This window comes from Vulpes lagopus, chromosome 5 (assembly GCF_018345385.1).
Source record: "Vulpes lagopus strain Blue_001 chromosome 5, ASM1834538v1, whole genome shotgun sequence".
In the NCBI taxonomy this organism is placed as follows: domain Eukaryota; kingdom Metazoa; phylum Chordata; class Mammalia; order Carnivora; family Canidae; genus Vulpes; species Vulpes lagopus.
The window spans coordinates 122,412,166-122,435,014 of NC_054828.1; the positions used below are offsets into that span (position 1 = coordinate 122,412,166).

A 22,849-nucleotide genomic window follows, 5' to 3' on the forward strand; every position below is an offset into this window, starting at 1 on the left:
GGTATAAAGTGCCCTCATCTGAATCATTTGTGTACAAATAATCACACCAGTGGTGAGGTAAATGTTGCAAGAGTATCACAGTCTTAGCTATGTAGTCTTAGTTGGCTCATATTTTTTATTTATTGTTCAGATTAAATTTTTTTCTTTTTTTAAGTTGAAATATAGTTGACACACAGTGTTACATTAACTTCAGATTGGTTTCAGCATCAAATTAGTTTCACAACATAGTTTTTTGACAAGTCTATACCTTATGCTATGCTCACCACAAGGGTTATTATCATTTGTCATCATCCAATGCTATTATAGTACAGTTGATAATATTCCCTATGCTGTGCCTTTATTCCTAGGACTTATTCATTCTGAAACTGGAAGCTTCTGTCTCACTACCCTTCACCCATTTCGCTCATCCCCCACCTATCTGCCCTCTGGTGTAACCATCAGTTCTCTGTGTTTATGGGTCTGTTTCTGCCCTTTGTTTCTTTAGTTGTTTGTTTTTTAGATTCCGCATATAAATGAAATCATATGGTATCTGTCTTTCTCTGCCCAACTTACTTCACTTAGCATAATACCCTCTAAGTCCATCCATGTTGTCACAAATGGCAAGATCTCAGCTTTTCTTTTTTTTTTTTAATGACTAATACTCTGTTGTATAAGTGTACTAGGCATCATCTTTATCCATTCATCCATTGATGGAACTGGGGTTGCTTCCACATCATGGCTATTGTAAATAATGCTGCAGTAAATATAGAGGTGCATGTATCTTTTCAAATTGGTATTTTCATTTTCTTTGTGTAAATACCCAGTAATGGAATTACTGGATCAGATGGTTTTGAGGAATCTCCATATTGTTTTCCATATTAACTACATCAATTTACATTCCTACCAGCAGTGCACGGTGGTCTTTTTTTCTCCACATCCTTGCCAACACTTGTTTGTTATTCCTTGTCTTTTTGATTCTAGCCATTGTGACAGGTATAAGGTGATATCTCATTGTGGTTTTGATTTGCATTTCCCTGATGAATAATTTCTCATGTGTTCAGACTAAGTTTTATATCTTAATTAAATCTTATCTTTTCAGTTCTTAAAGTTTGTTAGTTGTTTTTGAGAGCCCTGATACTAGAATGAAGAGAATATCAGTGGATCTGTTCCTACTGATCATTTGTTTATTCACTTAGTAAGTCAGGCTCTGGAACCAGGCTGTCTGGGTTAAATCTCAGCTGCAGCTTTTTAGTTGTGTGACTTTGCATGTTAGTAAACATTTCTATGGCACTGTTTTCTCTCCTATAAAATGAGAAACATGATACCTGTTTCTCAAGATTCCTGAATTTATATATGTGTGAATATAATTGCTTATAGAGCTTTGTATTTAGGCTCACACATAGGAGTGTGAAATATCCTTGCAGGGGGGCACCTAGGGGGTTCAGTCGGTTAGGCAGCTTCCTATGGCTTGATTTTGGGGTCCTGGGATCAAGCCCTGCATTGTGCTCCCTGCTCAATAGGGAGTCTGTTCTTCCTCTCCTTCTGCTACTCCTGCTTGTGCTCTCCCTCTCTGTCAAATAAATAAATCTTTAAAAAAAAGCCCCAAAGTAATGCCCATTCAGTATAGTTCTTAGAGGCACGAATTTGCGGGGTCTTGATCACACTTCCTGTGTCTTGAGATCTGCACAGGCATTGTTTTTGCTGTTTTCTTTAGTTATATGAGTAAAAGGAAGATTAAAAAAATTTTTCTTTTTTGGGCAGCCTGGGTGGCTCAGCGGTTTAGCGCCGCCTTCAGCCCAGGGCGTGATCTTGGAGACCCGGGATCAAGTCCCACGTCGGGCTCCCTCCATGGAGCCTGCTTCTCCCTCTGCCTGTGTCTCTCCCTCTCTCTGTGTGTATCTTTCATGAATAAATAGATAAAATCTTTAAAAAAAAATAAATTATTCTTTTCTTCTCTAAACCTCTGATTTAAACTCTTAGCATTACAACCTTATGTAGGGTCAGGGCTTGTAATGTACATTGATAAAACATTCATAAACATTTTGGTACATTTCATTAGCTTTATAGTTGGTAAATTCAGTTGTCATATACTTTTATCTTTGTCCTGGAAGGTTTTGCTGCTTTAATTAATAGACTAAAGGAGATTGGTCAGGGTCTTGTTATCTTTAAGTAATATGAAATAAGGGTTTTGCTGCTATTCAGTCTAAGTAACAGAACAGGGAGTAAAATTGACTTGATTTCTCTTACGTTACTTCCTTGACGGTGGTTGGCACTGTAGTTTTGAGCTTCTCCCATATGAAATGGTCCTTCCTCATCAGTGTTTAGTTGGCTCTTGAACTTCACATCTTTCAGTATCTTCACATTGAATATGTGTTCTTCCTTACTGAATGAAATACTGGCTACTCTGAAGCTGTAGTTGAGTTTATGCTATAAATGAAAGTTAAAATTCACCAGTTTTAATTCATCCGTATTTTCCATAGGTGCAATACTATAAATATGAAAATCATCACAAAAATTAATACAAATAGAAACATTTATAAATATTGCATGTAATACCTCATGCTGAATATAAAAATTACTACATAAATGTTTTGGGGATTTTAAAAAAATGTTGTCTATTTTAGCTTATTCTTATTAAAATATATGCCATTGAGGTTGGGTTTGAGGATACCTTTCGTCCCCCTTCCCCTCTCAGTAACTTTGCCTGTAGCAAACATAAGTCTTCTTCATTGTTCTGAGACCTTGAGTGCCTCTTCTTCAGAATGAGGGTCCTCGGTCCAAGCAAGGGACAGGTGATGTGGTAGTGTAAGGTCAACTGACCTCTGTAGTCCTCTGTTGCCCCTTGTTTTGTTGACAGCAAACACGTTGGTGAAGAGTAGCCTTTCTTACTTAACTTTTCTGAGAGAATTTCCTTTGAAGTTTGTGGCTTTCCCTTAAACTTTAATGATTTCGCCAACTTGTGCTCAGAAATAATTGAATCATCCTTTGGTTATGGTAAAATATTTATTTTCAAACTTTGTTTTAAGGGTTTGGGAGAGAGATGATGCCTTGTGGATACTGTTGCTTATTTCTCTGTCATAAATCAGTTCATCACTTCTTATTACTGCTTGTTATGTTGGCCAGGTGCCATGTATTCAGGATGGTGTCAGCAGAGTTTATTGCAGTTGTTAGGTATTTGTAAATATAATCATTGATATTATTTATATTATGTTACTATTTATCATAAAATAGATCTTGAAATGTCACCCAGTTACATATATCTTATATTTTACTCTCCATGAAAACCTTTTGCTGATGTTAGGAATAATGATGCTTTTTATGATGTTTGAACATTTGTTATTTATCAGGTACTACTCTAAAGTCTTTAGGTGTAGTATCTTGATTCTCCCCAAATCCAAATGAAGTTAATACTGTTGTTCTTTCTGTGTCACTAATGGGAAAACTAAGGCACAGGCAATTTAAATAACTCAATCAAGGTTACACAGCTGTGCACAGTAGCATCTGTCACAGAGGTTGGCTTCCAAGAGCATACTCCTAAGTATAATGGATCAGAATTCAAGAAAATATTTGTCTAGTCTTATCTTCATTTTGGGCAGATAATATTACAGAATTTGTTAAATAGATGAAGCAGCAGGGTCCCAGGGAATAGATGCAGTAGCTGGTGGAGGGGGGAGGAGAATCCAAGTCCTAGAGGTGGTATTTTTTTTTTTAAGAATTTATTTATTTATTCATGAGAGACACACACACACAGAGGCAGAGATGTAGACAGAGGGAGAAGCAGGCTCCCTGTAGCCTGAAGTGGGACTTGATCCCAGGACCTGGGGATCACACCTTGAGCCGAAGGCAGATGCTCAACCACTGAGCCTCCCAGGCGTCCCAGTGGAGGTGGTATTTTCACGCTGCTTTCTCTTATACATTGCTAACATCTGAGAATACAGGTTAAGTTTCAAAATAACTTCATAATCTGCTATATTTTCTAAGTCCTGTATTAATAGAAGTGAATCCTGTTGGTCCAGAAGAGAACTCTGAATGATGCCTTAAGATAGTTTTTTTTTTTTTTCCAACCTGGCGTACTAAATGACAGCTAGCTTTTGACTGGTTTCCCAAGGAGTTTCAGACCAGTTGATGTGTTCAGTGATGATAACCACAGTGTAGTTTGCATGTGGGCTCAAGTTATTATTATTTCTTGTCCTTTATTTACCAGAACATTTTCTTCTATGCTAAATAATAGAAATAAATATAACTCCATGTCTTAAAACCAGCACATAAAAGGTGGCAATTAGTAGTAACTCACAGTTTATTTTGCCTTTTATTTCCATGGCATAGAACACGAACAAAAGAACTTTTTGTAAGTTTATTCTTGATAAAATTTCTTTGAAATAAAACATTTAAATTTAGTGTGAGAAATAATTGGTGAGAGAATAGTCGAACATAATAGAACTTGAAATATTCATTCTTTTCCTGCTGACAGATAAATGTTACCTTCAGATGAAACCAGCAAAGTTTATTGTTTGGAATAAAACAATGAACTGGATTCTAATATAAAGAATCTTAAAATTAAGCAGCCATTATTTTGCAAAGAGATCATATAAGTTTACCCTGTGCTTTCTTTTTTTTAGTGATGCATTTTAAGTTTTAAGACTTCTTAAGTCAAGCAGAAACAAGAAATGACAAAGATGAAACAAAGTATATGTAAATGTGTTGTGTTTGTGGAACTTTAGATTTGAAGTGTAACTTTTGCAACTCTCCAAAGTTCGTACAATTCTTTAGAAGAAAGCAGTGTATTTTCTAGGTTTGTTTTTTTTTTTAAACCAGTTTCACCTAGCCCATTGATGGATTTACATGACTAAGATGTTTATTGTGAAGAGAATTAAGTAAAAAAGATTTTTCTCTGAATTTTATTGTATGTGCTATCGTTTTGCTTACCTTCTCAAAGAGTAAAGTAGCTAAAATTTGAGCATTTTTAAAAAGGTAATGATTAGTTATTTTCAAGTCTAAAGAATGGTGAGATTTAGGGAAATACATATTCTGAAACATTTTTCTCACCTGAACTAGAACATGACATGTCCAACTACCCAGATTAGATGTCCACCAGTACTAGCATAGCTTGCTCTTGCATCAGCATAGTGGTCTATGTTAGGAAAGTATTTCTCTCAGATCTGTAGATTCCATATATAGGTACTTTTTGGCATATGTATTTTTATGAACAGATTGTCCCCTTTTATTGCTTTATTCCAATTTTGAATTTCTGTGATACTATGAGCACTTTTTGAAAAAATTTGAGGATAGTAAACAGTATTCACTTAAAAATCTTTGTGTTTTCATTTAATAACTCAACTGACACATTGTTTTAGAGTCTGCTAAATGCCAGGCACTATTTTAGTTATTGAGGATATGGCAGTAGACAAAACAAACAAAAATTTTTTGCCCTCAAGGAATTTATATTTTAGGTAGGAAGGAGATCTTGTTTTTGAAATGCAATTATTTGAAGCATGATAAAGAACTTATGGTATTTTTATAGCAAGTATTTTAAACTCGTAAAATTTGTTTTAAAATAGTTTGCAGAAATATTCAGTAAGGAAAGGAAAGAACAGAAAGAAGGTTTTTGATTTTTGCTTTATGTAAGTGTTGGTGATCAGACCTAAGGTCCAGCCGTATTAGGAGAAGTTAGTTTCATCATTTTAGTAATCTACTGGTATTGAGTTTGGTTTTATATTGTACTTTAAATATGCATGCAAGTGGTCCTTATTGGATTGTCTGAATTAAATTTTGGGAAGGCTGAAATGACCCTTTTCTTGCCACCTACACATTTTGCCTGGTGGCTCTTAGATATGAAGCAAGGCAATGGTGAAAATGAGAATGGATTTGTGGTTGGGCTAGATTATAGCCCCTGTGCCCTTTCTACAGGTGTGTGCTAGCTAGAAGGCTAAGTTTTGGATTCTAGCTGGTTGTGTTTAAATCTTGGCACTGTCATTTATTACTTTTATGAGGATGGGCAAGTTAACTTGGTCTAAAGTTTTCCTGTTGTAATATGAGGAAGATCATATTACTAGCTGCATTACATTGGCAGGGCTAAATGAAGTCTTGTATGTTTAATACATTTCATCCTGTCTAGTCCATAGTAGGAGATCATTAAGTGTTAAAGATTATTGTTGCTGATCATTGCAGATATACTAATAGTACAAGTAGTAGCATTACTACATCAGTGGTAATTAGCACATTTGGAAACATTTTAGTTGGGCTTTGCTTTGAAAATGCAGCAAAAAACTTTATTAACCCAGGACTCTTCAGGCCTACCTTTTGGAGTGTACTTCTGAACAGAACTTGTCTGAAAATGTGTTTTGATAAAAATTGGCTTGTTTTCATACCCTGTCTGTTCAGTGAAGCTTAACAAAGTTATATAGCTTTCTAGTCTTTAAATACCAAATGAATATTATTTTGCTGAGGGTCCCACACTACTATTAGTCATTTCAGTAATACTTCTTATATTTAATATATACTTTCTATAGAAAGTACAAATCTCAACTTACGATACATTTTTCTAAAATTCTTTTAGAAAGCATTTTGTGTAGCTATGGAACCGTGTCTGCTTTAATTAGAAAAGGCAGTAATCGTTTGTTCATTTTTTTCCCCCTTTGTTCCTCAATTCACTGCTACAATTTATTCTTATGTTGGAAGAGTTTGCATTATCATCACCATCATTGTATCCCCATGTACTCTTTTACTTTCCATTTCAGTAGCCTGTGATAAAGTATTAGTTATTGACATGGAGGGAAATAAAATGGTTTTTTATTTGGTGACAAATGAAATAGTGTGATTGTGGCATCCATGCTAAATGATCATCTGTGTGATGCAGGAATTTAAAAATATGAACTCAGAAGCCTTCACAAATGTATCTCTGGGACACATTATGCAGGAACATTACATGCTAGCTTCAAAGTGGGTAAAATACTGTATTTATAAAATATGGTATAATGCATTTCTTCTTGTCTGTATTTAATAGGGAGCTTTGACTTTGGATAAGTTGCACCAGTAATAATCTGGTGGGGATGCTGTTGACTGACGAACAGCACTGCCCCTTCTCAGACCTTTCAGTTTCCACCTTTCTGAAATCACCCAGTGGGCTCCTGTTACCGCTTACATGAGGACTAACCTCTCACTGACATAATACTCAAATGTTTACGAAGGGCTTCTTGTACAAGGCATGTTACATAATCTTGTAAGAGAAGAAAGTGAAAAATACAACCTGATATAAGAAAGTGCAATCCTTTCCCTGGAGTTCTGGTAAATTTTAGAAAATTGCTACTATTAATACTCAGAAACAGGAGAGAAAATGTTTAATTGAACCATAAAGTAGAGCAATTGACATTTGTTCTTAAAGTTTTTGTCTTCTTAATTCAGGATATTTCAGTTATTGTCGTGGACTTACGGAATATTAGAGCTAAAGGGACCTTCAAGATAAGGGTTTTGCTTTGGAAAGTCACATGCCAAACACTGCTTGGCTAGGTGGGAGGCAGCTAGGTTTCTGTGTTTCATGTTTCCTAACGTGTAGCATGTTGCTCTGCTCTGTTTTCGTACTCTAAAGTCTTTACCTCACTTTTCTTTCTAAATTTATTTTTTTAAGATTTTATTTATTTATTCACGAGAGACACAGAGAGAGAGAGAGGGAGGGAGAGAGAGAGAGAGAGGCAGCGACACAGGCAGAGGGAGAAGCAGGCTCCATGCAGGGTGCCTGATGCAGGACTCGATCCTGGGACTCCAGGATCACGCCCTGGGCCAAAGGCAGGCACTAAACCACTGAGTCACCTGGGGATCCCTCTAAATTTATTCTTTTTTTTTTTTTTTTAATTTATTCTTAATTCTATCTAGTCATGCCTTAATTTTTCCGTATCTTAGTTCTCTTGTTCATCTTTTAGTGATACACTTTCTTTCCAGTTTTAATGAGAAATAAATGACATACATCATGTGTAAGTTGAAGGCATACAGTATGATGGTTTGATCTACATACATTGTGAAATGATTATTGCAATAGGTTCAGCTAACGTCAGTCATCTCCTATAGATAAAATATAAAAGGAAGAAAGTGAAAACAAAAAGTTTTCTTTGTGATGAAGACTCCTAGAATTTCCTGACCTAATAGTTTTTCCATATATTATGTGGCAGGGTTAATTATAGTCATTGTGTACATTACATCCCTAGTGTTGTTTATCTTATAACTGGAAATCTATACCTCTTGATCATTTAATGTTATTTTTAGCCCACAAGATCATTTCTTCCCTCTAATAATTACCTATCCTCCAGGTCTTTGCTGTCATATGTGGTAGCCACTATTTAAATGTTAATTAAATTTATGTGGCTATTTAAATTTTAATTAACACTGAAATTAAAATTAAAGTTCTCTTAGCCATATTTCAAGTGCTTCATACATGTGTATATAGCCACTGGTTACTATAGTGGGTAGCGTAGTTCTAGAACATTTCTGTGATCACAGGAAGTTAAACTTCTTTATTTTCTTTTTTTTTATGATTGAAGAGAAATCAATAATTTGGTATTTTCTGTTTACATATTGTTTATAGCATATATCATGTACCACTTAATATACCATAAACAGGAATGGAGATTAAAGTTCATAAAAACAATTTTTGCATATTTCTTATGTAGCCAGTCACTGAGCTAATGTGTATTTTAAATGCTTATGTACTGTTTTTTTATTTAAGTTATAATGGAGACGCCTTGGTGCTCATTCCTTGGAATGAACACAAACACCGAGATAAAGATTGGTGCGAGGAGCTGGAGTGCAGGTAAGGATCAGCCTGTGCGAGGGACCTTTGTTTCTCCGGGATGGGTGGGTACAGGGCTTGACAGAGATGGGTGTGTGGTAGGTGACCATGCGACCATGTACTTGATAGTGGTCCCTGATTTAGGGACTTTGCATGGAGTTGTTTTAAGCACTTGACTTGATTTTATTCAGTTACATTACAGTTTTTTAAATGGAAGAATATTAAATTCTACAAAGTTAAATATTCTAAAAAATGATCCTGATGCAGCACCTCTTTCCTTTTTAAAGTATTGCCTTTTAGTCTTTGAAACATAGAAATATAGTTTTCACAGCTGTAGTTATGGTGTGCACACAATTTTGTTCTTGATTCAGTTTGAATTTTTATTTTTGTGAGACTTATCCTTAGAAATCCTCAGAATGTGGAGTCCAAGGGGGTGGGAGATGAGGTGTGGGGCTGAAAGCACTTGAATTCCCTTATTCCTCACTCCTCAAAGTCAGGTAGATGTTCCTTCACCATCTCTCCTTTCATATTTCTCCTCCATGAAATCAGAGATTTATTTTTTGGATTCATGAATTGAGGCAGAGAACCTTTATATTGATCCAGAAATCCTCCTGATTCCTAGGCATTAGGCACAGCATAGGGTGGGGGTGGAGTGCTGGAGTTGAAAATCGGAGCATTTGGTGAAAATCTAGGTCGAAGCTTGGGTTCCCTGCCTCCTTCTAGCTCCTAGAGTGTAGGCATATTCCCCAAGTAGAAGTTTGGAGATTTCTTTCCTGGAGAAATGGAGTAGCCTCTGAGAAGAGGCCTCTAGATACTGACATGTTGTCCCAAAAGATTAGTGCATTACCAGGTCACAGTGAAGTCAGCAAATGAACAAGTCCTGCCATAGCTACTGTGCTTCCTGGACATCTGAGGATTGGGGCCAGCAGGCAGAACAAGTGGAAAGGAAAGGCAAAACAAACAGAAAATGGAGCTGAAAGTCAGAGACCACACAAAAAGAAAACTTCAAAAATTAATATTGGCCAGGAGATAAGAGAAGATACTGCAGTTGTGAAGTAACAAAAGGATTTTATAAAATAGGAACAGAGAACTATGAGAACTTTGGTACCTAAAAAGTATGATCGTTGGTGTCTAAAAATTACAAGGGTTGAAAGATTAAAGCAAAGAACTTTCCCAGAAAGTAGAATAAAAATATAGAGTTAGATAAAGAGACAGATAAAAATATATTCAAATTACAGGCATTCTATAAAGAGAAGGCATATATAATAAAAGGGAGGAAATTTATAAGAAATATTTCAAGCCTATTATTTAGAATTGAAGGGCTATGAGTTTATAGATTGAAATGCCCACTGCACTACAGCATACCATCAACCTTCCAGAATATCAGGAATGCAGTCTACCAGAGAGAAAAACATTTTACATAAAAGGAAGTTTGAATTAGAATGATCTCAGATATCTCCAGAACAGCAATAGAAGAAGCTAGAAGAAGCTAGAAGCAAAACTTCTAGCGGAAAATATTTTTTGAACAAGATTCTTAAATCTAGCTAAAATCATCAAGTATGAGGTTAATCATGTAAGGTTTGGTAAAATTTACCACCCATAAATGAGTATATCTCATTTCAGGAAGCCATAAAAGATGTGTTTTAATAAAATGAGGGAGTCAATTGAAAAAAAGCTGCTAGATTCAGGACTGGGCTCTAACATGGGCAGTGGCAACGGGAGGGCCCAGGATGACAGCTGTGTTCTTGTCGGGTGAGCAAGCAGCCAGCACAGATTGTGGAAAGGGTGTGGATGGCTTCAAGAGCCAAGGTCTTTTGAAAAATCTTAAAAATGGAACAGGAATATTACCTGTTATATTTGACTATTTAGGGAAAAACTTTTATATTTTGCTATTAATGCATTTTTTAGAGAATTTGGAAAACCTAGCAATGGATGCATGTGAGTAAATGGGTGGGATAGGAGCACAATTGGTCTTAACTCCAGAAAATGAAAAATTGTTCAAAAGAGCAATAGTTACAGTAATGTACCACTTGGCTCAGGACAGAATAGTATTCACATAATCAAAATAATGCAAATAATTAGTGGTTTAAACTAAATTGTGATATATCCACAGAGGGAGGAGACGGTTTAGGAGAAGTGGATGGTTATGGTTTAAGACAGCTGAGTAGCACATAGAATAGATAAATCAGAAAGAGTCCCAAGCATATCCTGTTTAGATGCAGAGAGGAAAATCCAGGAAGATGGCTGAAAGATGTGAACATGGCACAGAGCGTGGCAAAGATGGTGGCAGTGTGGATTTTGTATGGAATTGTTGGCTTTTCGTTTGATTTGACTCTTTTCACACTTTTGGATTTTTGAACCTATGTATATGACTGATAAGTGATGAATAAAGGCCATAAGCAGTAGCGTTATCATTGCAAGTGACATTTGGAAGCTCTCTTAATGTAAGTGGTAACATTGGCCGTTTCATTTTGTTGTGTCTTGGATACTGAGATAAAGAGTAACTCTTAGGTACATTTTTTTTACTCCATGACGTTTTAGCGTAATGGCAGTTGAATGTCTTGCTGTGGTTTCGCTGGTTCCTTTTTAAAAATTGTTTTTATTTTATTTTATTTTTATTTTTTTAATAATAAATTCATTTTTATTGGTGTTCAATTTGCCAACATACAGAATAACACCCAGTGCTCATCCCGTCAAGTGCCCCCCCCCCCACTGCCCGTCACCCATTCACCCCCACTCCCTGCCCTCCTCCCCTTCCACCACCCCTAGTTCATTTCCCAGAGTTAGGAGTCTTTATGTTCTGTCTCCCTTTCTGATACTTCCTACCCATTTCTTCTCCCTTCCCTTCTATTCCCTTTCACTATTATTTATATTCCCCAAATGAATGAGAACATATAATTGTTTTTAGGGGCATCTGGCTCTTGGTTTCCACTCAGGTTGTGATCTCAGGGTCATGAGATTGAGCCCCACATCAGGCTCTGTGCCTGGCACAAAGTCTGCTGGAAATTCTCTCCCCCTCTGTCCTCCCACTTGTACTCTCTCTCTCAAATAAGAAAATCTTTAAAAGTTTTTAATTTACTTTTCATTGTTTTAATCAAAGTTGTATATACTTGCAGGTAGATTAAAGAGTTACAATTTTCTACAAACCTTGTTAAAAAAGACAAAAAGAAGCAAAACCCAAACCCACAGTCCATTGTTCCCCTCTTCTTATTTCCTGCTCTCCAGAAGCAATTACTTTTAATTCTTTCAGATGATAGTTTAGGTATTAACTCCATATCTGTAACAACTGTGTAGCTACTAGATGTTTGCCCTTTAGCTGTGGACTTCGCAGAGTGGAGGGGATGGTGAGCTTGTACCTCCTGTGTGTGTGGCATCCTCCTCCCCTGTCATTTCAGGGGAGTTTCAGGAGACAGTGGAGCTTAAATGCGTGGTATTTGTCAGCCATATTTAATTAGAAGTCATCACTTAGCAGTTGTAATGAGAGGTTGAAGAAATAGAGAAACTAAAGGTGGTGGGAGGTCAGGGCCAGTGGCCGGGGCGGTAGGCAGAGGTGTGGGGAGACTTGATGGTGAAACCTCTCATTTCCAGATGGGCTTTTGAGAGAACAGCAGGGGCAGAGCACTGACCCATCCATCCCACGCTTCCCAGTTCCCCACAGCCTGCGCCTTTGTGTGATTCTAAGTAGATGAAAGGCATGAGGGCATTTCCTCTCAGACCAAGTAGAGCTTGCTGTGTCAGAACTCCTGAAACTAAAAATGAAAAGTCCGGAAAAGTTTGACAGAGGAAAAGATGCTTTTGAAGATCGTACAGATTTTCTGTATTACCGGACATATCCTGTTGCTTACTCATTTAATTGGGGTCTGTCATCTGCTAGACACAAGAATACCAGAGGAAGAAAGGCAGATGCAGTCCCTGGACTCATGAAGTTTATAATCTGGCAGGAAAAAGAGTCCTGCTGTAAATGACTAACGTGGTGAGTGCTAGGAAGGACCAGGGTAGGGGGGAGGATTGCTGGGAGCACGTCATAGGGAGACCGCAGCTTGGTGGAGAGTAAGAAAGCTCATCCTGGGCAAAATCTTGTGAAATCTGAGATTTGAAGAATGAACAGGATTTAATTTCGTCCAAGGGGGAGAACAAGTTTGGTAAAAGAGAGGAGGGATGTGTTCTAAGAGAGAAAGCATCTTGGAAGAAGGCTCAAGGCAATGTCTCCTTCAAGAATTAAAGATAAGGACCTGCCTTGTTGAAGTAACCAGAACAAAAGTGAGATTGGCACCAAGATGATGCTAGAATATTTTACGGCAGGTTACAGGCTATAAAAATAGGCATGGGGATGATAATAACATCAGGTTTCCGTTTTTAAAAAGAGCATTTTATTACCTGAGGAGATCCTGAATTCAGTTTTGAGTTTGTTGCATTTGAGGTGCCTGTGAAACATCGATGACGAATAGAAGGATTTGGAGGCTTCTGAATAAAGTGTGGGGTTAGGGGTCAAATAGGGTGGTTGTTGTAGTGCTTGTGGTAGCTGATGCTTTGGAGTCACAGGTGAGACTGGGAGAAAGCTGCAGTGGGTGTTGGGAGGAGCCAGGACCCAGGGGTCAGCTGGAGGAGGCTATCCCGCCCCAGATGACGCAGAAGGAGCCTCCAGGATGATGAGAGAAGGTGGCCCGCACTCCATACTGCAGTGAGGGAAGCCTGTGTCTGGAAGAAGAAAGCAGTGAAATTCTATCAGTGCTGAGAGGAAGATATTAAGGACTGAAAAAAATATCAAAGGACCTCAGAGTTGCTCCTGGGTACTTTTCCCTGCTGAAATGGGCAGCTGTAAAGATTTCAGGGGGCAGTGTGACTTTTTTCATGGCAGCGATGGAGAAAAACCACCGGTCAGAATGTTAATGGCAGTTGTGAGACTAGCTGGGTAAAGGGCTACCAATTATAAGCGCAATAGGTTGTCTGAGGCCTTGGGTCTGCTCATACATTATAGCTACTAATAATTCCAATAAAAATAATACCTGTAAATAAAAAATTAAGCACCTTCTCTGTGCCAGATGATATTCTCTGTGTACTTAATTTATATTATTGTGAATACTCGGGCATAGTATCCTACCCATTTTATGTAAATAAAATGAATCTAAGATTAGATTGAGCTCAGTACTTTATGCAGAGTGTCACAGCTTTCAGCACTGGAATGTGCTTCAGTTCTGACTCCAGAGCCCATTGCCTTGTGATGGTAACCGTGAGAGCACCTGTCACTTGCTGCTGGCTGGCTTGAATGAACGATGTCCCCTAGTGGAGCACAGCAGTTTTCCGTAGGTTGCTCTGTACTATCTTGGTTTAAATCCTTATTTTAGTCCTTGATTATGGAGGGGAATTGGCTAGGCTCATTCTCTTAAAGATTCCTCACAATTTGTGATCCCCGGGCTATTATCATTCTGTACATTCCTCTTGGTATTCTTTTTTTTTTTTTTAAATTTTTTAAATTTTTATTTTTTTTATCTGTAGTGAGTGGCACAAAATAGGTCTGTATTTTGCAGATGTCAGTGTAGTACTACATTCCTGACGCCTACTAACAGTATATTATCGATGTAAATAAGGCATATTTCCTTTGATTTTTATGAACTTAGAAAACAGAGTTTTTCTGAATTTATATTTGAGTTAGAATCACCTGGAGGTGTTTTTCCTAAACAGGGCCTGGCTGGCCATCACAGGTAATTTTGATTTAGTATGCCCACGGCAGGCACCCAGCCATGTGCATTTTGTAAAAGCCTCCAGGGGTGATTTTGATTTTGTTAATGTGTATTTGATTGATATGTGGCATAGCTGTTTTGATTTACTGTCTGTTCTGATTTTTTAAATTGGGAAAACTAATAGGAAAATAAATTAAGCATCCCCCAAATGTCCCATTTATCTTTAAGTGTGCCCACAGTTACGGGAAAGCACAGACACACAAACACCCCTGCCCTCGCCCCCATGCATATTCTCTGTCTCTCTAACCATGCTTATCTCTGTCTTTCAGAAAATTCTGTTTTTTCTTCCCGGCATTCCAGTAAGTTACTAATTGTTCCTTTTGTGCTTTGCAGAATGGTGGTTGAACCGAGTCTCCAGGATGAAAGTGAATTCTTGTATGCTGCACAGCCTGAGTTACTGAGGTACAGGACACCACAGCTCACAGTAGAGAAGGTTATGGACTGGTATCAGACCAGAGCCGAGGAAATAGAGCATTATGCTCGACAGGTGAGGGGAGAATGGCAGCTGCTCCTCAGTGATGCCGGCAGTGCCATGTTGGGTTCTTAGGATTCTGTGCATGTAGTGGCAGCCGACCGTGGTGCCAGGGATTGTGTGTTTAGTTTGCAGAGATGAAATGGATATTTCTTATTACTTTTGTTCTTTCATCCTTTGCCTCAGAAGCTTTTGTGGCTTTTTTGGGGATTCTTAAAGAGCAAATACGTATAAGAAAAATTGTTCAATACCTTTCTCTAAAATGTGAGCTGCAAAATATGGCACATACTGTCTGAGATTTTCCATATATTTTTAATAGGCTTAATACCATATTGGTTGAAAAGACTGTATCAACCCAGAAATACTTGATCGGGTTCCCTGTCATACTGCAGTAACGCAGTTGATTTTTATTTTGCTTTTTAGGAATCTTGTTTGAGACTCTGTCTTTAATGTTTTCCTTAAGTCTAAGCCTAATTCCCCTCAGTTCCCCTGTGCCTTTATGGAGCTGCGCAAGAACTGAATCAGGCACTGTGGAAGAGAGAGAGGAGGATGTACTGAAGCTTAGGAGGTCTGAATACTAATCTTAACTCTTCCACAAATGTGCCTCGTGACTCTGGGCCTGCTGCTTACCTTTCCTGCACGTTAATTTTTTTCATGGGGTTGGTTCTTCTACCAAGGTCAGTGAGAACAAAGAAAATATACATTACAGAACATTAAAAATTCTGCAAATTGGGCAGCCCCGGTGGCTCAGCAGTTTCGCGCCTGCCTTCAGCCCAAGGCCTGATCCAGGATTGAGTCCCATGTCGGGCTCCCTGTATGGAGCCTGCTTTTCCTCTGCCTGTGTCTCTGCCTCCCCCCCCACCCCCCCGCCCCGTGTGTCTCTCATGAATAAATAAATAAATCTTTTAAAAAAATTCTGCAAATTGAGGGCCCTGCAAATGTAAGCAGTAGTTGTCTTCATCTTAGGTAACAGAAGTGGGCAATTCAGAGCAAAGAATGGCAGGATGCAGTTTGAAATCTCATTCAGGGTCTGGCCAGTGGATACTTTTTTCTTTCTACTTGCAGTCTTGGCTTTGGACCACCTATTCAGGACCACCTACCATCAGTTTTTCATTTGACAGGAAGGGTGATTCCAAAGGTTCTGAGGAGCACCATTCCTGTGGGAAGGAATTTACACCCTTTTGTTTACATTTCTACTTAGTAATTGCCAAGACCCCTGTCTCCATTTGATAGCCTTGAATTTCTGCTTCATCTGACTCCTACTTTTAACATTCATAGAATTGTAGAGGAGTTCTTTGTTGGAGCTGATGGTAATATTATAGAACAATTTTTTTTCCCCAGGGGTGGGGGTGGGTCAAGAATATTGATGATTGACTCTCCAGGTCTTTGAAGATGGTTAAGGACCATCATACATTTGAAAGTCTTTTAGAATCCTGTTATTGGGATGAGAAGAATCTCTGGAGGTGCTCTAGTCTAATTCCCAATGTATTCTTTATACCGTGAATGATAATGATGTGTCTGTGTAGATTTTGTAGATTTATTGATTATAACAAGTGAACCACCCTGGTGGGGGCTGTAGAGACTGTGGGTAGGTGTGGGTAGAGTCTCTCTGGAAAGTGGCTATACTTTCTGCTTATTTTTTGCTGTCCACACTGCTCTAATAAGTAAAATCTATAAAATAGAAAGGGAACTATAGAGCTTTCTAAAATTAAAAAATTTTTTTTAACAGTCTAGGAATAATTCCTCAACATCTTGAATTCATTTTTGGGGAATTAGGAATAATTATAAAGAAAAGTGATTTGGGGGTGCTTTATTTAGCTGCCTTGTATTCTTTCATCTCTTTATATAAAAACATTTCTAATAGAAGTATTATTCTTCAGCTTCATTTTATTTATTGATGCTTCATGCCAGCTTATGCTACAAAGTGATTTCTAACAGAGTTTTTATCTTTTTCATTTTTAGAGACTTAATTGATGTGGGACTTCTTTTTCCTTAGTGCCTACAAATGCCTTTTAGCAAAACTTGTTTGTCGGATTAGGAAATGTGTATCATGGTGAAACTTATCCGGTGAGGGCTTGGGTTGTGTGGTATAATTCAAGTTGCATTAGAGCCTGCATTCATTTAAGGTGTCAGTAATTTGGTTTTAAGACATTTTTACCTCAGTAAGTATCTGGGAAAGCAGCAACTTCAGAGTTGATGTTAGGAAAACAAACTTGGTTCACAAAATTTGGTGAGTGTGTTACAGATGATTAATGTGCTCTGTGTGTTCAAACTAGCACTAAGTTGTGTTGTATGCATCACGTTTTCTTCATGCTTTCTGAAAATTCACCTGATAGGTTTTTTTTTTTTTTAATTGGTATGCAGGGAGATATGAACTGTATTTTTATTGCTAGAAATTAGGGGGGAAAAAAACCCGAACCTTATCTGTCGAAGTATTACCAGATCACTGCTGTTTTGCCTCATGTCTTACCTACGTATAGATTTTTTCCCCCCTGTATTTACTGGCACCATTCTTTGCAACTGAGAATGCGTTTCTTCTGTTTTCATTTTACCGGTAGCGGTCAGTCCTGGGTCTTTGGAGGGCTTTAAGGGTGCTCCACCCTCTTCTTTGCCTTGTGTGTGTTGCCCTCCCCTTCTCTGCTCCTCCCTGCCTGCCACCACTGCATGCCCAGAAGATGATTTTGTTTTGTATTTCACTGGGAAATTTGAGAACTCACTTCTGTTAGTTCTTATTCTTTCTGGCTCTTCCCAGAGGAAGAGGCTTCTTCTCTTGTGTTCTGGCTACTGCTTTCCATACCTATGCTCTGGACTTCACACTCTCCCCTGCTCAGAGCTGTTCTGTGGCTCTTTGCTCTCTCCCCAGTGTCTTCAACCCTCCTTCTCTACTCCGTTGCCTTTTTTTTTTTTTCTTTTTTTGGTATATAAAGTTCAACCACTCCTGTTTTACAAATACAACAACAACAAAAGTAAGGGCCGTATTCGCCCTGGCTCTGGTTACAGCTGTCTTCCTTCCATCACAGCCCATCTCGGGAATAGCCCCCTGTGCTCTTTGTCATCACTTTCTCAGTGATTTCTTACTCCTCTTTGGCCTGGAGTCTGGCCGCTGCTGCCACTCTAGGGAAACTGCTTTTTCATGTCAGATTCCCTTCCTCTTGATTACACGTTGTCCTTGGACACGGCTCCTTCCTCGTTCCTGCAGTATCCTCTGTGTGGCTTCTGTCCTACTGTCATGCTTTTCCCCTTGTCCTGGTCTTAGCCGTTCGTTTTAATCTCTGGGTGGCTCTTGTCCTTTGCTTGTCCCTTAAGATTTGCTGTCCCCCCCAGGGTGCTGCTCTTGTCACTAGTGGAAAGTCTTCTAATAGTAGTAAGTGCCATTCCCTTAACCAGCTGCCTGCTTTTTGTTCAGCTCCTTTCCAGTTTGTCATTCAGTAAATACTAAATATTCTTTCTCAGGCGTGTAAATCTACTTATGACATGCCTCAGTTGAAAATCCTTTGGTACTATTTGCGTTTCAGGATAAACTGCAAGTCCCTTAGCTCAGCGAACAGTGGTCCCCGTTCTGCGGCCCCTCGCCGCTTCTCTAGCCACGTTTCTCATCACTTCGCTTCAGAGCATCTTCTGGGGCTTAGGGAACAAGCTGTACTTTCATGACATGTCACGCATCTCTGCCTTCCATGCTGTTCTCCTGCCCTCCTTCCTTCTTGACCTGCCAGTATGCATGGATTCTTTACCCTGCATTTCAAGTCTTCCTCCCTCAGGGAGACTCTGTGACAGGTTGGGCCTCGTGCCCTCTTCTCTGAGGTCCCACTCACCCTCGCGGTCCTTCAGCTTTTGATTTACCAGGTGACTTTCCCCACGAGGTGGAGAGACATTGAAGGAAGAGACCTCATTTTACTCAGTTTTATATTCTTAACACTTAGGGTGGGGCTCAGTTCAGGGGAGGTCCTCCATAAATAACCAGTAGTCTCAGAATTAGGGAGTAAAGTGAAGAGCACAAGGTGCTGTGAGCTAAGGGCACACATTAGATGATTTTCTCACCAGAGTTACGTCCTTTCATAAACCTGATCAAGTGATAGGGAGTCAAATTGCTGTGTCCTGGGCATGTCTAGGAAAATCATTCCTCATTTTGGTCTAAGTGAAGTGTAAATATTTGAATTGAGACAGGGAAAGTGTCTACCAGAGTTCATCATTCAGCGAATATTTATTGAATGCTTTTTTTTACATGGGAGGTGCTATGGAGAGATAGGTACTGAACTGGGATATAAAAGCAAAAATTGTTGTTTCCGGAGCAGAATGATAAAGAATGATATAGTGAAAATAGAATTAATTTGGCATTATCACTAACCCTTCTCTTCCCTCCCCACTGCTAGTTAATGTTGTGAGCATTAAATTGACAAATATATGAAAACTGCTCTTAAACTGTTAAGCTCTATGAATTTAAGATGGTTGTCTTTTATTATCTTCAGTATTTCTGGGCTGATTCTTTCGAAATAGTTTACTGATCTATTTGATAAAGAACTCTAATGTTTTTATACTAAATGCATGTTACTGATAATATGATTTTATGTAAGGTGATTAGCAGAATTAGATTCTGTCCTGGAGGCTTTTATTGTAGAAGATGTGGGAAACACAACACTCAGATGTACTGTCACTTTTCCATTTCAGGTTGACTGCGCGTTGTCACTCATTCGACTTGGAATGGAGCGGAACATTCCTGGTTTGCTGGCTCTCTGTGATAATTTGGTTACTCTGGAAACTTTGGTTTATGAAACTGGGTGTGATTTAACGCTAACCTTGAAAGAACTCCAGCAGATGAAAGACATTGAAAAACTAAGACTACTGATGAATAGTGTAGGTTTTATTTTAACTTTCTTCTTAAGCATTCTGTATGTACTTTGATTAATGTGGGTCTCAAAGCTAAAGATAAAATGTCCTCTAAACCTGAGCATTTAGTAAATAAAGGAAGGTTTCTTGACTTAAAAAAAAAAAAAATCCAATCTTTGAGTACATTAGTGAAAGCATCCCTAAATTATTTTGGCTTTTCTTGTACCTTCCTTGCCCTTTATTTGTACTCCTCTATATAGAACTTTTTTTTCTTTCAGCTAGACATATTTCTAAACTAGCTGGCCATTCTAGTAATCGTGTTTCTAGTCCTTCACTATGTTAAAATTCACAATCACTTAGAGATTTCACTTACACAGAAGTACTGGATAGAGTTCAGAGGGCTGGGTACTTGTGTGAAGAAAGCATCTTGGCTTGGGGCTTCATAATTTTGGGAGAATTTGCTCAGAGAATTTGCTCAGAAAGTGCACTCTCCCATATCAGGACCTGGTTTCTGCTGAGCCCACTGAACAGAGAGACATCTTTAAGACCAGGCTGATGGGGCCGCTGGGTGCCAGCTGTCAAGGGATGCCCCCTATAGTCTTTTGCTATACTACAGTCTTTTACTCCTCCCCGCAGAGGGGAGTACTCCTCCCCGCAGAGGGGAGGAGTCACGGCTGCCCAATGTACTATTTTCTCCCTGACTTGACTTCTCTCCTCTCCTCTCTTCTTCTCTTTTTATATTTTTTTCTTTCTTTCTTTCTCACTTTCTTTTTCATCTTCCTTCCTTTTCCCTTTCGTCATCTTTCATTCCTCTGGCCCTTCCTTCCCTTTCGCTTAGTAATTTTTTCCCCCTGATAACCCACCCAGTGAAAATTGATTTGTGTTATAGGTAGGACTCCTCTTACTAGATTAAGGTGTATCTTCTGGGGTAAATAAAAGAAGGAATTGTGTAATGTCAGGCAGAATGAGTATAATCATGTGTGTCATTTAGAGTTCTGTGAAGGTGGATGTAAAGAGGCAAAACAAAATAGGAAAAGGAAGGGAGAGATTCTGGGGTTTTTATATAGGAGATGGTTCTCAAGTGGTTCCTTTCTAGAGCTTTTTAGTGTTTCTCTCTGCTTCCATCTATGGTCAGTCTCTCTCTCTCTCTCTGCACACATACACACACACACACACACAACAGAGTTTTGGGGGTAGAGCCTCTCTTTGCTCTGGAAGACTCATGTTGAAGTAGTAGTAGTAGCATCATGTTTGTCTTCCAGAGCTAGGCTTAGGCTGTGAGGGATCCAGAGTGACCATTGTCCTGCTGCTGGATGGACCGAACTGCTATTAGCTCTACTAGCCCCAAGCCTAAGGTGATTCTCCTGCTCCCTCTCAGCCTGCCTGGGAGACAGGAAATGGAGTGCCTGTTTTAAAAAGTATTGGGCTTCCACTGTTTAACATTAGTCTGATTAGCTGTGAGCTTTAGAATTTGTTGTCTAGTATGATCAGGTATTTAATGTGTTTGTTTTGGTTAATTGTATTTTCAGTGTTCGGAGGACAAGTATGTGACAAGTGCCTACCAGTGGATGGTTCCCTTTCTTCATCGTTGTGAGAAACAGTCTCCTGGTGTGGCTAATGAGCTATTAAAAGAATATTTAGTAACTTTAGCTAAAGGGGACTTAAAATTTCCCTTGAAGATATTTCAGAATTCCAAACCAGATGTAAGTAAAAACTGACTTCTTAAAAACCTCTGCACTTCTTCCTCTGCAAAATTAGATTTTGTCAGTTTGTTATAATAGGCTTTGTAAATAATTTCCCATTAAACAGAAAAGGAAATGGTTGTCATGTTATTATTTTATTTTATTACTTAAATTTTATTTAAAATCAATTAATTATCATAGTGTATTATTAGTTTCAGAGGTACAGTTCGGTGATTCATTAGTTGCATATAACACCCAGTGCTGATTACGGTCAAGTGCCCTCCTTAATGTCCATCATTAGTTACCCTGTTCCCTCACTCTCCTCCCCTCCAGCAGCCCTCAGTTTGTTTTCTAGAGTTCAGTGTCTGTTATGGTTTGCCTCCCTCTCAGTTTGATTTTATTTTTTTTTCCCGTATGTTCATCTGTTTTGTTTAAATTCCACATATGAATGAAATCATAGGTTGTCATGTTATTCTTTAAACAAGTTTCTATTCAGTCAAATGATTTGTTTTGGAAGTTCTTATGTTTGTTTACTCCAAAGTTTGTTGACTTTCTGTTATACTGATTATATATATTAATATGGATCAATACCAAACAGACGAATAGTTGATAGATACTGAATTCTTGCTATAGACAGACACTGTATAAGTGTTAACTCATTTAATCCTTATAACAGTCCTAAGAGGTGGGTATTTTTATTAAGAATTGGAGAGGATGAAAAATTGTGATATAGAATGGGTCACATAATAAGGAGTGGAATCTGGGTTCGTGCATAGGTATTCTAATTTCACAGCTGTGTTCTTCACCATTAAGCTTTACCCAAACACCAATAGAAGAAGAAAAGATTCTTGCCCTTTAGGACCTTCAAAATATTCATGAAAATCTTTAGGATCTCATAAGGAAATCTATAATTCTTAATAATTTATAATTAATAATTTTTTAATTTATAATTGCTAAAGAGTACTTTATAGTTGACTCTCCTACAATACAGAGTTGAGGGGCACCAACCCTACCCTTATGCAGATGAAAAAATCTATGTATAATTTTGGACTCCCCCCAAATTTAACAATCAGCAGCCTACTGTTGACCTTACCAATAATGTTAAACAGTTGATTATTTTTACAAAAAAGTAGCCTAGAGAAAGGAGAATGTTATTAAAATCATAAGGAAGAGAAAATACATTTATAATACTGTGCTGTATTTATAAAGAAACAATTGGCTTGTAAGTGGACCCACACAATTAAAGGGTCAACTGTATTTATAGCCTGTACTTCTATAGAATTCAAATTGTTCAGATTCACTGGCAGGAAGTCATTTTATTAAGTGCAGCATACTTTTACCAAGTAAATAACCTCTTAATTTAACCATAAAT

General features: G+C 38.2%; 1 protein-coding gene across 1 annotated transcript in view; it reads left to right on the forward strand.

The window, feature by feature from the left end:
- NBAS (NBAS subunit of NRZ tethering complex) overlaps positions 1-22,849 on the forward strand; it is a 322,232-nt gene that overhangs the window by 109,846 nt on the left and 189,537 nt on the right. The window contains 4 exon segments of the mRNA XM_041755246.1: positions 8,696-8,779; positions 14,833-14,986; positions 19,637-19,822; positions 21,325-21,498. Of these exon segments, the coding sequence (XP_041611180.1) occupies positions 8,696-8,779; positions 14,833-14,986; positions 19,637-19,822; positions 21,325-21,498 (598 nt within the window).